Here is a 16,378-nt window from a genome sequence, read left to right on the forward strand (position 1 = left end):
ACTGTGATAAGACTGCTGAACAGATCCTGACCCGGATCTAGGCCATACCTTCCAAATATCTGGACCTGACTTGCACTACTTTACTTTCCTTTTTCTATTTTCTAATTATGATTTATAATTTAAATTTTTATTATATCTAATTTGATTTGTACTTCAGGGAGCGCGAAGCACAGAATCAAATATCGCTGTGATGATTATACATTCTATTATCAATTGTTTGGTGACAGTAAGGTAAAATAAAGTCACAAAAGTAATAGAGTAAAGGTATAAATGTTGAGAGCAGGTCAAGCTTATTAGCAGTGGTGTAAGGAAAATCAAGAGCCATGGAAGAAACACATGGTGAAACTAGAATCCATTCCTTTGGCTTTGGTTTCTCCAATGGATGGTTTGTTCACCTGCATCTTCATTATGTCTTTTTAGCTTATAGGAATTGTATCTGTGTTTTGGAAATGCTTGTCCTTTGTATTTTAGGAATGTTTTATGCTTAAGAAATGGTTTGTAATTTGGAGATCTTGTAGATAGAAATCCTCTGTGAGTTTTAAATGTGTTTTAAGAATGTTGTTTGGATTTAAACATGTATCACTGAAAAACAATAAATGATCTGTGCTTAAACTACTTGTTAGCTGGAAGTATCTTCTTGATAGGGAGAGGGAGCCCACCACATAAATAGTGGTTATTGGCAGCTAAAACATGCCATTGAGCATAAACAGGGAAGTAAACTAATCTTTGAAGTTCGATAGTTGTTGTATAATTTCCACTTATTAAGAGTACTCATAGCTATTTATTTCTGATTAAGGCTTAAGATCTTCATTTGAGTTTAGAACTTTTGTGGTCAGCAAACCCAATATCATCACATTAGCTTTCCATGGGAAACCAAACAAATGCAGTGTTAGTGCAGGTTTATGGTTGGAAATTCAGTTAAACTTTAAATGTGTAAAAGCAAATGATAGCATTAATGGATGTTTCTGTTAAACTATTTTTAGAAAGACTCCAAAGTTACTTCAGCCCATTCGAAGCTCTTGCATTGATGGTGTGGGGGTAAAAGTAGGAGGGGAACAGGTTAAATTGAAACTGGAAGACCAGTAGAAAGACAAAAAAAAATCTCCTTTCAAATAATAATGTACTCCAAAAGGGCCACATCTTTTTGGTGGAGCGAAATTCACGAGAAGCCTCAGGGAAGTGAAAATATAATATTACTATCTGCCAGCAATAGCATACAATACCTGAGACGGTTTCATTAATTGGCAGACTCAGAAAGGTCACAAGATGGCTGGTGTACAAAATATATCCTTCTGAGTTCCTTGATCTTAAGAGTATTGACCTGAATAGCCTTCTGCTACTTTGCTGAAGGTACTGATGAGATTGTCCTGGAGCAGTAGGTGTTGTGGAAAACACTGAGTTGATCACTAGGCTGGCAAAAGACTTGACTACAACAATGTGCTGAAAATAAAATGTAACTCCTTCACTAGACATGTAACTGTGGTCTGCAGTTCGTTTAATTACAGATTCATATGCTCCATTGGCAGACTGTTATTAGCATAGAGATTGGGTGAATTCTTCAGCACAAATCGAGGGCATGAGAACATTCAGCTGCCTCTTCAGCATTTTATAAAGAAAGGATCAAAGGCAGAACGCCACCAAAAGCACAGCTCTATTAATTTCTTCTTATTTGTCTACCAACAATGAATGCTGGAAGTCTTTATTCTTGAGATTCTTTATTCACCTTCAATTAGTTTTTCTGCTTCAGATAATCCCTCATATTATTGTGTTGAAACATCCCCAAAGTCCTTTGCACTGCCAAGTTAGAGCGGATAGTAATACTGTGGCTTTCTTTGTCTTTAGCACACAACAGGGAACACCAGATGCAGCTAGTTAGCTGAAATTTACTTTAAAAATATAATATGCTCTATAAGATTCTTGTTGGTCCTAATGCACTTAATGCACCAGCATTATACTAAGATGAGTTGCAGTTGGGAAGAAGTAGCATCTTCTGATATTCCTGGTTGGAAAGAAAAATGGGACAAGTGCCACAACTGCCATGAAAAATGTGGAGACTTCTATTCGACAAGGATTTATAGAGATTTTAAACTTCATCAGAATGTAAGATTTTACAATTTACAAATGTCACTGGCTCATTTTATTTTATTCTGACTTTGGAATCATGACAGTTGTAAACACCAGGGCTCTCCTACTCCTTTGGCATCCATCCATTAGTAAATGTGCATGTTTTCTTTGCCAGGGAGAACATGGATAGATGATCTTAGGTGGCTTTATAAATGGTCACATAGAGATTATGCATAATTTATTGGTCCAGTATGCTGCCTGATGAAACCGAACCTCCTTCTGCATAATTCCTCAGAAGTATTCAAGAAAGTAGGTTTAGTCCCACAACCTCACAGGCTGGATGAAGATTATCTTTGGAAACTTTTCTCATAGGCTGTCCCTCTGCTTCTGCTGGCTGTATATCTCTATAATTCTAATCTATGTTTACTCAAAAGTGTAACACAAAGAAAACCCTATAAAAAGCAGAGCTAAAGAAGCAGTAACAAGATTAAGGATATGTTGCTAATGACTCATCATTTGCCTACAGGTAAACACAAAAACAGGAGCAAGAGCACGCCCTCCTATTCCTTAATATCATTGCTTATTTGACTGTAAACTTTGTATTCCCCAGTTCCCTTGAGTAACATCACGGCCTGGTACCCAAACACCAGTGCCCTTGAATGGAAAATGCTACAAAATGGAGTGGATACAGCCCAGACCATCTCAGCTAAAGTCCCCCCCCACCACCCCATGATTGAACGCATCTACATGAAATATTATTGCAGGAAAGCAGCACTCATCATCAGGGGCCGCCACCACCAAGGACATGCTTGCTTCTCGTTGCTGTCATCAGCAAGAAGCTACAAGAACCTTAGGTCCCTCTACACCAAGTTCAGGAACAGTTATTACCCCTCAGCCATCAGGCTTTTGAACCAAAGGGCATAATTTCACTTGCTCCACCATCAGGGGCGTATCTATGGAAAATAGCCCCTACAGCAAGCACTGAAATTGTGCCCCTGTCCAGACACCTGACACCCATCTTTGAGATAACTTTACCATAATATCAGCTCAAAAATACAAGTCAAGCTCGTTAGTCTTTTAATTAACAAATTATGGCACAACATGAAAATTATAACTGCACCTTCCTTGCTTTCACTGATGCAAATTGATCTATGATGTGATCAAAGTCAGTTTTTTCAGTTACTTCTCTTTCTACACTCAGCAGAGCAAGATCAGAGTCTGCTTTGACCCATGGAGGCTCTGTCGGCACCGTAACACAATCCCTCAACATCGAGAAGGAACCCAAACTTGGCATCAGTGTCGTGCAAGTGAGTGAACCATTCGTCCATTTCTCTGTGAAGACAGTCGTGTTCCCTTTATGATTCTTTCCATTTCCTCCTTAGCTGTTAACCCAGAGTCTCTTGAGTTCTCATAAGCCATTTGTTTCTTTCATCCCTGACGTCTTTCAACTTCAATATTCCATTCTTGACAGAGACCGACTCCTTCTTTGAGTGACTCACTGACCAACACTTCTCTTTCATCATAAAAATGATCTCGGAGAGCTTTCAAATCCAGGGCAGCGTCATGGAAGTTCATGCTAGGATCCTGCAGCCTCAATAACTCCTCTGTTTCCAGCTAAATTTCTTTCCATTTCTTACTACTGTGTGAAGCATTCCCGATGATTCTTGGCATTTTCATGAACACTAATCCTTTTGGGTGCTTTCCACTGGTTGAATCCACTTTCCTGCTCCAGTGAGGATTGATGGGTCTGACCGGAAATAGAGAAGACAACAAATACAAAATCCAGACTTTTTAGAAGGGGAATAGACCAGCCATAAGCAAGTCACTTCCTCACCATTTCCCAATTTCCTCTTGAACCAAGTTTTGTTCATTGAGTGGTTATTTGTTGGTAGGAAAGGCCCCTTGCTGTTCTGGAAATACTTTCAACCCAGCTTTATTACTTCTGTTCTCAACGCGTCAGGCAGAATTGCTTTTCCAGTATCCTTGTTGAACTTCAGAAGTCCAATGTCATGCTGTTCAATCACTTCTAGTATGACAGTTCGAGGCTCTTTGACACCATCCAGTTCACTAGGTTCAGTGTTGTCAGGTAAAATCTTGTCAATAAACTCATCACCACCACCACCACCACTGTCTTCCCCTCCTGTCATGTCCACGTTCTCTGTGGCAGCCTCACCCTTAATCTCGTCATACTCAGATTTATCTGTCTTGACTTCCTCCTCGGCTTGTGATGCATTTGTGCTTGATCTACCTTCGGATTCTAACAAACTTGTAGCAGGTGCAGGCGACTCCATGGAACGTGTCTAACTACTTGTTCCGGGCTTTTCAAAGAATTGCATGAAGAACTTGCTCAACTTCTTGGCTTCCTCCGCCTCCAACTTTCATCTCTTCCGTCCTTCAGCTCCACTTTCCTTCTTCTTCATGAAGAAACGTTTCACGGTCTTCTTACACAATGCTCTGAAATAAGGCCATCCCAGTGCTTCTCACCCATGATAATCAAAGACAAATCATACATCTGAAGAAAATTCTTTTTTTCACTATCTGAGGATGGCTTGTCTGACTTTAATAGAAACAGCTCATTGGCGTCCCCCCTCCAAGCATGTGCCATACCTTAGATACGCCACTGCCCACCATTGAAATTTCCCCACAACCTATGGACTCATTTTCAAGGATTCTTCATCACATGTTTATTGTTTATTTATTATTACTTCTTTCTTTTGGTACAGTTTGTTCTTTTTTGAACACTGTTTGAATACCCAAGTTGGCTTGATCTTTCATTAATTCTATTATGGATTTTTTGAGCATGCCTGCAAGACAATGTATCTCAGATTGTACATGGTGACATATATGTAGTTTGATAATAGATTTACTTTCAACTTTAACTTTTCACAACTTCACTTATCATGATTCTAATTTTCACTCTTAAAATATTCCTGCTCTTTGTCTACTGTCCTTTGAGAAAAATTTCCAGACTCTTGCCCCTTTCAGAAAAAAGTTCAGCACTCACTGCCTTAATCAAGATTACATAACTATAGTAGATAAAATTTCAACTCTGCCGTTTAAATGGAGCCTTTTAGTTCTAAGTTTTCCCACAAGACCTTCTCCACGTCCACCCTGTTAAGACCATTCCAAGACGTAATGCTTCAGTAATTGAGTGACCGTAGAATCCAATTCCAGGATTGACCGGGGTTAAATGGCCTTTTACTTGAAATAAATTAAACGAAGCCGGCAAAGGTTTTTGCGACCGAAATCCATCGGCGAGCAGCTCATGGCCGGCTCTCAGCGAGCTCTCGTTGATTGACACGGGAGGAACCGCGGGCACGTTGGCGGGTGGTCCGCCGACCGCGCGGCGCGCGTGCGCACAACTGCCCGCGGACGGCTGTGTCAGCGCCGCCGTGGTGGGCGGACGCGAGCGCGCGCTAAAATGGCGGTGACGCGTTACCGGCGGTTCCTCCGGCTCTGTGAGGAATGGCCGCTCGATCACACCAAGAAGGGCCGCGATCTCGGCGCCTTTCTGCGACAGCGGGTGGCGCTGGCCTTCCGAGAGGGCGAGAACACCCAGGTAACGCCGGGGACCGGAGCCTGCGGTCAGAACGGGGCCTGAGGGAGACGGAGGGGTCGAGCCCAGCTAGGCAGCGGCTGATAGTCAAACATTGGGAGGTGGGGTTAACCTTTTAAATGCCGGAAATTTGACATTAAAAAAAACAGGAAACACTCAATAGGTCGTGCAGCGTCATTGGTGAGAGAAACCTGATTTCTAGGATTGAATGTAAACTATGGTCTCTACGCTGCTCTTCCACGATAAGGCAGATTCTTGAGTTCACATTGCACTTACCGTATTGTGTTACTGTTTTACCTTGTTCCAACTGAATGCATTGTAGTGGCTTGATCTAGTATGCAAGAGAAGTTTGTTTTCACTGTATCTCGGTACATGTGACAATAATAAACTAATGCTAATACCAAACCATACCAAGTGTTTTGGGGTCCTTTTCATATCTGTGCCACCATTCAAATGCGGGGTAATTCAATGAGTCAGGGAGCATCTACTGGGGGTGGGGGGGAGAGGAGAGGAAGCGGGCCTGATTGATCCTCCCACCAGGATGAGGCATCCTTGAGGATGAGTTATCTTTGATCCCCATTAGTAGGGAAGTCCATGGTTTGGGAGGAAACTTTTTTTTCTCTCTCTGGCAAAACATTAAACAGTGCCCTGGAAGCAAAAGGGTCTTCAGGTGCTGAGATCTGGAGCCAAAAATGCTGGAGGAACTCAGCGTTGACGGAGAGAAATGGCCATTGTGTCAGGTTGAGATCCTTCATCTGGACTGAACCTGACTGAATCCAGATAAGGGTATTAACTCAAAAGAAAATCCGGCATCTTTTCCCTTCCACGGGTGTTGCTTCATCCAAAGTTCCTCCAAAGGTTTGTTTTCCACACCTTAAAATAGACCGTTGTTGCATTTGGGCTACAGTATAAAGTCCAAGATATTTTCCAGTGATGGGTACAGTAGAAAGCTTGCAAGTTAGTTAGAGTGAGGCTTAAAACTGCACATGATACGACATCCGGCAGTGGCTACAAGAGGTGCCACATGAAATGATGAGCTTCAGGAATTGTATCAAATCCCATTTTGCCTTTCTCACGACTGGCAGATATGGTGCTTCCATGTTTGATTTTCCACTGCCCGTGGACAAAATTGTTTAGTTGATTAAATTAACCTTCCCTGAGCTAACAAGAAACAGGTGGGTCTTTTGCCTGCTTTGATTGAAGATCTAAAAATTAGCTTTATTTGTCACGTGTACATTGAAACATGCTGTGTTATTGTCATTTATGTCAATGACCACAGTCAGAGGACGTGCTCAGGGCAGCTCTCAAGTGTTGCCATTCTTCTGATGCTAACATCACATGTCCACAACTTACTAACCTTTATTTATGTGTATGTCTTTAAACAGGTAGGAGGGAACCCGTGTACTCGGGAAACCCGCACTGTCACGGGGGAATATATAAACTTCTTGCAGACAGTGGCTGGAATTGAATCCCAGTCGCTGGTTCTGTGAAGTGTTGTGTTAGAAGCTACACTACTGTGCTGCCCTAGAAATTCAGGGCTATGAATTGGTTATGAAATACATTTGGCATTGAGTATGTGTCAGATGTTATATAACTGCTTGCGTATTTCCTGCACTATGATTATTCAACATCATTGAATCATATTATTGCTTTCAAAGATTTTGCGCAAAAAGAGAAGCAGTGGTGATATGGGCTTTTCAGTTGCACAGACAGACAATCTGGCACTTGGCCTAGATGTTGAGTGAGAAATCTGATATTTAAAAGTTTCTCCACTGTTAATTTAAATAGATCATTCAGAAAACCTACACTTAAGGATTTTCTAATCGGATCTCTCTACCTTCCCATAATAATTGAATAGTTTCTATTGAATGTGTACTGCTCTTGCATCGGTTACGAATTTGTGTGCTTGCTTAATTCTATATTTTTCTTTCAGATTGCAGATCAAGAGAAATGTGACCAGATGTATGAAAGTTTAGCTAGAATCAACTCTGCTTATTACAAAAAAAAGGTACCTGCAACTTGACAGTTTAAGTGCTTCCCTTCATATCCCAACCAGATCAAAGGGAAATAGGTTAGGTAACATCTGATCTAAATAAAGATTGATATCATGAGAGAAATAATAAGGAGAATAGTTGGAGAGAATTAGTAAAAAGACCAAACTAGTTGTTTTGAAAATGATTAAAAGTTTACATTGAGTTTACATTCTTATTTTGAGTATAAGATTTACAAGGGAATAAGAATTTTTCAGATGATGGGCCTTGGCTCAAAATATCAATTTATTTCCCTCCATTGTTGCTGCCTGACCTGCTGAGTTCCTCCAGTATTTTGTGTGTGCTGCTGAAAAGGAATTTAATCTTTGTTTTGTTTCTGAGTTGATAGAAAGTATGGATATATAAAGTGACAACTGTGAAGTTCCAATAACCTGCAGTCAAACCATTCAGAAACCCTAATGGTTTAGCATATAACTGACTGAGTAATGTCTGCCTAGGCCCCCCTTCTCACTCATTTGGACTAATCCTGCTGTGCTTTGTCTAAATATTACTAGATTCAGTTGGCTATTACTAGATTCATTATAATGTGTAATAGCCAAAATAGAGTTTGTGTATAATAATAACATTCAAAAATCTGGGCATTTCAATGGTATGATGTTACCTAAAATTGAGTGTACCAGATTATTGGAGCTTAATGTTTATATAATATCAATAGGGAAAATTGCCACAAGGTGGAATCTACCAGGAATAAACATGGCCATAATATTAACATCTGTGTATCTGATTCCATGCTAAATTTTATCTGTTTAGTCCACAATGAAGTTATATGGGAAATTTAAGTTACTGAAAGAATAGAATAAGAAATATTAAAACAGGCTTTTGTAATTAAAATTAATTTTGCAATAATGTAATGCCAGCAGTTGTGGAAGTATACAGTATATTGATTTTATGATTAATGAGAAATTTGATCACAGCCTTCAATTATTCATCTCTTTCGAATCCATTTTCTGCGCTCTCGTGACCCATTAAAACTGATTTCTTTCAATAATGCAAAATGTTCTAATGTGTCTAAAATGCCAAAATATCAGCAGTATTATGCTTGAAACTGGTTTAAAAACAATACTTAAGTGCAAAACTTATTTCATTTTAGTACCCTCGTCTCAGAAACACAAGTTTTACTGGTGTGTCAGCGGAAGAATGTCGAATGGTTCTTGCAACAGGTAACCATTCCAGACTTGATCATTAAACTTAATCATTGACTACTAGACAGGTATATGGAGGAATTTAAGGTGGGGGGTTATATGGAAGGCAGGGTTTGAGGGTTGGCACAACATTGTGCTGTACTATTATATGTTCTATAAACAGATGTATGTTGGAATTTTAGGACATGTTTTGTAGAATGGAATGTGGTGAAATAAAAATTGTATTATAAAGTTATGGAATTAGGCCTTCAATACACCAAATCTGCACTGACTATCACACCCACTTGCAATAATCCCATCAGATCTCCCCAAATTTACAATGTACAAGTTAAAATTTACAATAATTAACCTAGTAACCCGCACATCTTGGGGATGTATGGGGATTTAAAAACTGGAAAACGCAATCATAGGGCCGTGTGGAAACTCCACACAGGCAGCACTGAAGGGCTGGTTTAATCCAGTGTTGCTGGAGCTAGAACACTACAGTACAGGCCCTTCAGCCCTCGATGTTGTGCTGACCCATATATTCCTTTAAAAAAAATACTAAACCCGTAACCCTCTATTTTTCTTTCATCCATGTGCCTGTCCAAGAGGCTCTTAAATATCCCTAATGTTTTAGCCTCCACCACCATCTCTGGCAAGTCATTCCAGGCACCCACAACCCTCTGTGTTTTTAAAAAAAAAACAATTTACCCCTGATGTCTCCCCTAAACTTCCTTCCCTTAACTTTGTATATATGCCTCTGGTGTTGGCTATTTGTGCTTTGGGAAACAGGTACTGGCTGTCTACCCTATCTATGCCTCTCATAATCTTGTAAACCTCTATTAAGTCCCCTCTTATCCTTCTACGCTCCAAAGAGAAAAGTCCCAGCTCTGCTAACCTTGCCTCATAAGACTTGTTTTCCAATCCAGGCAACATCCTGGTAAATCTCCTCTGCACCTTCTCCATAGCTTCCACATCCTTCCTATAATGAGGTGACCAAAACTGAACACAATACTCTAAGTGTTGTCTCCCCAGAGATTTGTAGAGTTGCAACATGACCTCTCTACTCTTGAACTCAATCCCCCTATTAATGAAGCCTAGCATCCCATAGGCCTCCTTAACTACCTTAACCTGTGCAGCGACCTTGAGGGATTTTTGAGGCTGTGAGGGGTTTGAGCTACTGTGTTGTCCTATCTGGTTTGAAAACATGTTAATCATGCACTACATGACTTGCTGAAAGAAGTAGAAGTTCGTTTACTATAGTTTGTTCTTCATATAAGTATTGTTATATTATCTCATACTTTTTTTTTAGAAAGCAGAAACTTAATCCTGTTCTTGTTTCTTAGTAGCAAAGTTACATGGCTACCATAAATGTACATTGCATTTCTTCCTGAGATAGGTACAAAACAAGTATACTGTAAACCTTTGTTTCCAATAGTAGAAGCACCATACAGGCATGGATCTGCAAGTTATGTTGCATCTTTAATCAGAATCAGGTTTGTTATCACCAGCATGTGACGTGAAATTTGTTATCTTGCAGCAGTTCAATGCAATACATAATATAGAAGAAAAAAAACCAAAATATAATAGTAGATCAATTACAGTATACATATATTGAATAGATTAAAAATCATTCAAAACAGAAATACTCTTTATTCAAAAAGTGAGGTAGTGTCTGATGGTTCAATGTCCATTTAGGAATTGGATGGCAGAGGGGAAGAAGCTGTTCCTGAATCACTGAGTGCGTGCCTTCAGACTTCTGTACCTTCTACCAGATGGTAACAGTGAGAAAAGGGCATGCCCTGGGTGCTGGAGGTCCTTAATAATGGATACTGCCTTTCTGACACACCGCTACTTGAAGATATTCTGTGTACTTTGTAGGCTAGTACCCTTGATAGAGCCAACTAAATTTACAGTCCTCTGCAGCTTCTTTCAGTACTGTGCAGTAGCCCCCCCCCCCCCCATAACAGACAGTGATGCAGCCAGTCAGAATGCTCTCCATGGTATATCTATGTAAGTTTTTGAGTATATTTAGTATATTTGTTGACATACCAAATCTCTTCAAACTCTTAATGAAGTATAGCCACTGTCTTGCCTTCTTTATAACAGCATTGAAATGTTGGGACCAGGTTAGATCCTCAGAGGTCTTGACACATAAGAACTTGAAACTGTTCATTCTCTCCACTTCTGATCCCTCTATGAGGATTGATATCTGTTCCTTCGTCTTACCCTTCCTGAAGTCCACAATTAGCTCTTTCGTCTTACTGACGTCGAGTGCCAGTTGTTGCTGTGATACCACTCCACTAGTTGGCATATCTCACTCCTGTACGCCCTCTCGTCACCACCTGATATTCTACTAACAATGGTTGTATCATCAGCAAATTTATAGATGGTATTTGAGCTATGCCTAGCCACAGAGTCATGGGTATAGAGAGAGTAGAACAGTGGGCTAAGCTCACACCCCTGAGGTGCACCAGTGTTGATCGTCAGCGAGAAGGAGATATTATCACCAATCCGCACAGATAGTGGTCTTCTGGTTCGGAAGTCAAGGATTCAATTGCAGAAGGAGGTACAGAGGCCCAGGTTCTGCAACTTCTCAATCAGAATTGTGGGAATGATGAATTAAATGCAGAGCTATAGTCGATAAACAGCATCCTGACATGGGAGTTTGTGTTCTTCAGGTGTTCTAAAGCCGTGTGAAGAGCCATTGAGATTGCGTCTGCCGTTGACCTATTGTGACAATAGGCAAATTGCAATGGGTCCAGGTCCTTGCTGAGGCAGGAGTTCAGTATAGTTATGACCAAACTCTTAAAGCATTTCATCACTGAATATGAGTGCTACCAGGCGATAGTTATTAAGGCAGCTCACGTTATTCTTCTTAGGCACTGGTATAATTGTTGACTTTTTGAAGCAAGTGTGAACTTCCACCCGTAGCAGTGAGAAGTTGAAAATGTCCTTGCATACTCCCGCAGTTGGTTGGCACAGGTACTCCATCGGGACCTTCTGCCTTGCAAAGGTTCACTCATTTTAAAGATAACCTAACATCAGTCTCTGAGATGGAGATCTGGTGTAGCAGGGATCTTCACAGTTGTAGTTGTATTCTCCCTTTCAAAGTGGGCATAGAAAGCCAGCTTTGATTTACTTTGAGGCGTCTCTCAAAGTCATTGTGGTTATGATTTCTACAAAATTAAATGTCTGTTTTTAGTGTTTGTATGTGTGCTGACGCGGTAGATTCTCTGTCACCAATTGATCCAGTCCCAAAATATTTTATCCAGCCTAAGTTGTCAGATATTGAGTGGGAGTCCCAGCTATTTTCCTTTCACCTAAAAATTCTGAGGTTAGTGCTCTACCCTCTCTTGATTGTGGAAAAAGCAATTTGAAATAGATTTACAATAAACCTGAGGCATTATGATGGATTAGATTTTCAACCATTGGAGGAGCATTGATTTTCATACTTCAACATGGTTTTCTCTTCTGTGTTCATACAGAATAAAATGCAGCATCATTCTCATTTAAAAGAAAATTGCTATTAAACAAATAAAACCTCCCTTGTGGTTGAAAAATGACACATTCATCAGTTGCTAAACAGAATGAACAGCATTCAATAGCCAACATATTGGCTTATTATGTTGTCTTGCATTGAAGGACATCTGCAGTGCTTCAGATATGTTTTTCCCTCTTTGGAAACTTGGTGTCCTTGATACCAATGAGTGACTAATCAGGAGAATAGATAAATGTGAAAGAACGCAGACTACTGTCTTTTATCCTGAGGAAGGGCCTCGGCCCAAAAGTCGATTATTTACTCTTTTCCATGGATGCTGCATGACTTGCTGAGTTCCTCCACCATCTTGTGTGTTCTGTCTTTACCTCCTTTTAAAACATGTTGCTGCTGTTGGTTAAACTTATTCAAATAGCAGGAAAATGTTGTTGACCCATCAGGTTGACTAAGACTCATCTGGCCTTGTAAATCTCTGAGCTTTATTTATTTCCAAGCCTGATAATGACATGTACTCTATTTGTCAGCTTTCTTTTACGCTCTGCAAATGCATGGTCACACAAAAGTCAGCTTGTGTTCCAACTTCCAATCTTCATTCATCCATTATTTTATGTTTGTTTATCAAATTTGAATCAGAATTTGTGCTCAAAATCATCTCACATGTATGTTGAAATCTCTGCATTGCCCTGTCCCTCCCAAGCTTTAACTAAGTCCTACAACCATATGAAGTTGTACACACCCACATTTGATATCTATAGATCATTAATTACTCTGGTAGACAAAATGCTGGAGGAACTCAGCAAGTCAGGCAACACCTATGCAAGGAGAATAAAGTCGACATTTCAGGCTGAGACTCTTCAAGGGTCTTGGCCCAAAATGTGGACTGTTTATTCCCAACCATAAATGCTGCCTGACTTGCTGAGTTCCTCCAGCACTTTGTGTGCATTGCTCAAGATTTCCAGCATCTGCAGTATCTCACAAACATGAGGAAATCTGCAGATGCTAGATATTCAAGCAACACACACAAAATGCTGGTGGAACGCAGCAGGCCAGGCAGCATCTAGTAAGAAGAAGTACAGTTGACGTTTTGGGCCGAGACCCTCCGTCAGGACTAACTGAAAGAAGAGATAGTACGAGATTTGAGAGGGGGAGGGGCAGATCCGAAATGTTAGGAGAAGACAGGAGGGGGAAGGGTGAAGCCAAGAGCTGGAAAGGTGATTGGCAAAAGGGATACACAGCTGGAGAAGGGAAAGGATCATGGGACGGGAGGCCTAGGGAGAAAGAGGGGGAGGGGAGCACCAGAGGGAGATGGAGAGCAAGCAAGGAGTGATTGTGAGAGGGACAGAGAGAGAGCAAAAAGAAGAAACAAAAAGGGGAGGGAATAATAAAGGATGGGGTAAGAAGGGGAGGGGGGTATTAACGGAAGTTAAAGAAAACGATGTTCATGCCTTCAGGTTGGGGGCTACCCAGACAGAATATAAGGTAGTGTTCCTCCAACCTGAGTGTGGCTTCATCTTGACAGTAGAGGAGGCCATGGATAGACATATCAGAATTAGATTGGGACGTGGAATTAAAATGTGTGGCCACTGGGAGATCCTGCTTTCTCTGGCGGACAGAGTGTAGGTGTTCAGCGAAACGGTCTCCCAGACTGCGGCGGGTCTCACCAATATCTGCAGTATCTTTTATGTTTATTAATTACTTTGCCATATATTTTGAGTTGCTGTGGACCAAATTCAGGGATTTCTTTCCTGAGCATCTGCTCCTTTATCATCCTCTAGGATGTTCATGAAAACTAAAGTCATCAGCCTTTATATTTCATGGAGTGCTGTCAAATTTTGCCTTGGGGAAGTCCTTGAGATATTAATATTTAACTAGTTATAATATCATCTAAAAGTAATCAATAAGCTTCAAGACCTTTGTCTCAATACCTCCTATGCAATTGAACCCTCGATTTCCTCACTAGCAGACCCCAGTCATTTTGGATTGACAACAACATTTCCTTCACAATCGCTATCAGTACAGGTGTACCACAAGGCTGTTTACTTAGCCTCCTGTTCTACTCACTTTACACTTATGACTGTGTGGTTAAGCACAGCCCCAATGCCATAATTTAGGTTTACTGATGACAGCACTGCTGTTGGCCGAATCGAAGGTGGTGACAAATCAGCATATCAGAGGGAGATTGAAAATCTGGCTGAGTAGTGCCACAACAATAATTTCTCTTAAAAGTCAGTAAGACCAAAGAGCTATTGACTTCAGGAGGAGGAAACCAGAGGTCTATGTGCCAGTCCTATCGGAGCATCTGAGGTGGAGAGGGTGAACAACTTTAAATTCCTCAGTGCTATCATTTCAGAGGACCTGTCCTAGGCACAGCCTTTTCAATTACAAAGAAAGCATAGCAGTGCCTCTACTTCCTTAGGAGTTTACAGAGATTTGGCATCACATCTCAAACTTTGAAAAACATAAAGATCTGTGGTTGCAAATATAATATCTTGTTGCATCACTGCCTGGTATGGAAATACCAATACCCTTGAACAGAAGAACCTACAAAAAGTAGTGGATGCAACCCAGTCCATTACAGGTAAAGTCCTCCTCACAATTGAGCACATCTACACTCAGTGTTGTTGCAAGAAAGCAGCATTTATCATCAGTGACCTTCACCACCTGGATCACATTCTTTTCTCTCTGCTGCCATCAGGAAGAAGGTACAGGAGCTTCAGGACACTCACCACAGATTCTGGAACAGCTATTATCCCTCAATCATCAGGCTCTTGAACCATGGGGATAACTTTACTCAGCTTCACTTACCACATCACTGAGCTATTCCCACAACCTATGTAGTTTTCATTACATGTTCTAGATAACTAATTGTTTTTTTTTGTTTCTCCACTGTTGTCTTTTGCACTGTTGTGTGGGGTCATTCATTTATTCTATTATGGTTCTTCAATTTACTGAGTATGACTGCGAGAAAATGAGTCTCAAGTTTAAATATGGTGATATGTACTATGAACTTTCTTCTATTATATTACCAGAATTTCAATTCAGTGAAGTAATATAATTTATTCCTTATCTTTCCTGAGCTAACTTAACATATTTATTCTGATATTTCAGGTACTATAAGTGATTTCATGTTTTCTGATTGTAGTATTCCCACATGGCATTGTTAATGCTGTTTATCATTGTTTTATTTTTGTTGATAGATAATATGAAACAAATGGAAGAAATGAAGAAAGGTATGTGGAAAAAACTGCGAGAGAAGTTCACAGGGAAGCCAGATAATGTTACCAAGGAATATGTCTAACTGTTGCATCTTACTGAAACTGCAATTTGTATTTATATGTTGGTTGCCAAATAATAAACATCTGTTTTCTAGAATTATTTTTGGACTATATGCTTATGGAAAAATCTATGTAATTTGAAAGTTTAATTTGAAATATACTATTACACATGTTCAAATACGAAAGTTCATATTTTAAAATGTACTGGAAATCTGTGTTTTCTTTAATGAAGTAGTTATAATATTCAGAGTTACCATGCCCAGGGAAAGGATTACTTGTAAAACAGCATAAAATATTTTAATAAAAGCAGTTTTAAAGAAACTAAAGAAGCATGCGATCATGTTGGTTATGTTTGTAGCTAAGAAATTCCAGGTTCAATATCTGGAATCATGAAATTATTTGTAACAATAGAAATAGGAGATTTAAATTCTAGTTTAGCTAAGATTTATTGAATCAATATGAATAAGCATTAAGTGCTAGATTCTTAAACACAAGCATTAGTCATACTGTTGTTGTCCTCAGGAATATCTGGAATTTTGCCAACAGTGAAACAGGCTGCTCATATTATAATAATGTGACAATCTGTACATAGCATCATATTTACTAGAAAATATTCTGTAGTCCTCCAGCATAATCCAACCAGCAGGACAACATTGCCAGAAGTACTGATACAGGAAACAGGAAGTGGCACTGTAAAGCTTCAATATTGCTGATAGATTCTATGAAGACTCATGGTACCTGGCATGGTGTTAGAAGCCATTCAGCCAAAATTTCATAGTAGATTACTTTTGCTTCTTGAGTTCTTAGCA

General features: G+C 39.9%; 1 protein-coding gene across 1 annotated transcript; it reads left to right on the forward strand.

Annotated features, from left to right (window-relative positions):
- The first annotated feature begins 5,430 nt into the window (after positions 1 to 5,430).
- uqcc2 (ubiquinol-cytochrome c reductase complex assembly factor 2) lies at positions 5,431 to 15,669 on the forward strand. The gene is made up of 4 exons (XM_073030434.1): positions 5,431 to 5,623; positions 7,554 to 7,628; positions 8,762 to 8,831; positions 15,492 to 15,669. Exons 1-4 carry the CDS (start codon positions 5,486 to 5,488, stop codon positions 15,590 to 15,592), a joined length of 384 nt encoding a protein of 127 aa, XP_072886535.1. The 5' UTR covers positions 5,431 to 5,485; the 3' UTR covers positions 15,593 to 15,669.
- Positions 15,670 to 16,378: the final 709 nt, after the last annotated feature.

The sequence above is a fragment of the Hemitrygon akajei genome, chromosome 27, assembly GCF_048418815.1.
Source record: "Hemitrygon akajei chromosome 27, sHemAka1.3, whole genome shotgun sequence".
NCBI classification, from domain to species: domain Eukaryota; kingdom Metazoa; phylum Chordata; class Chondrichthyes; order Myliobatiformes; family Dasyatidae; genus Hemitrygon; species Hemitrygon akajei.

Excerpts from the sequence above, each read along its gene's own strand:
- uqcc2 (XM_073030434.1), top strand. The coding sequence starts at position 5,486 with ATGGCGGTGACGCGTTACCGGCGGTTCCTCCGGCTCTGTGAGGAATGG. Across the intron at positions 5,624-7,553 it reads GAGAGGGCGAGAACACCCAG|ATTGCAGATCAAGAGAAATG; the intron begins GTAACGCCGGGG and ends TTTTTCTTTCAG. Across the intron at positions 8,832-15,491 it reads TCGAATGGTTCTTGCAACAG|ATAATATGAAACAAATGGAA; the intron begins GTAACCATTCCA and ends TTTTGTTGATAG.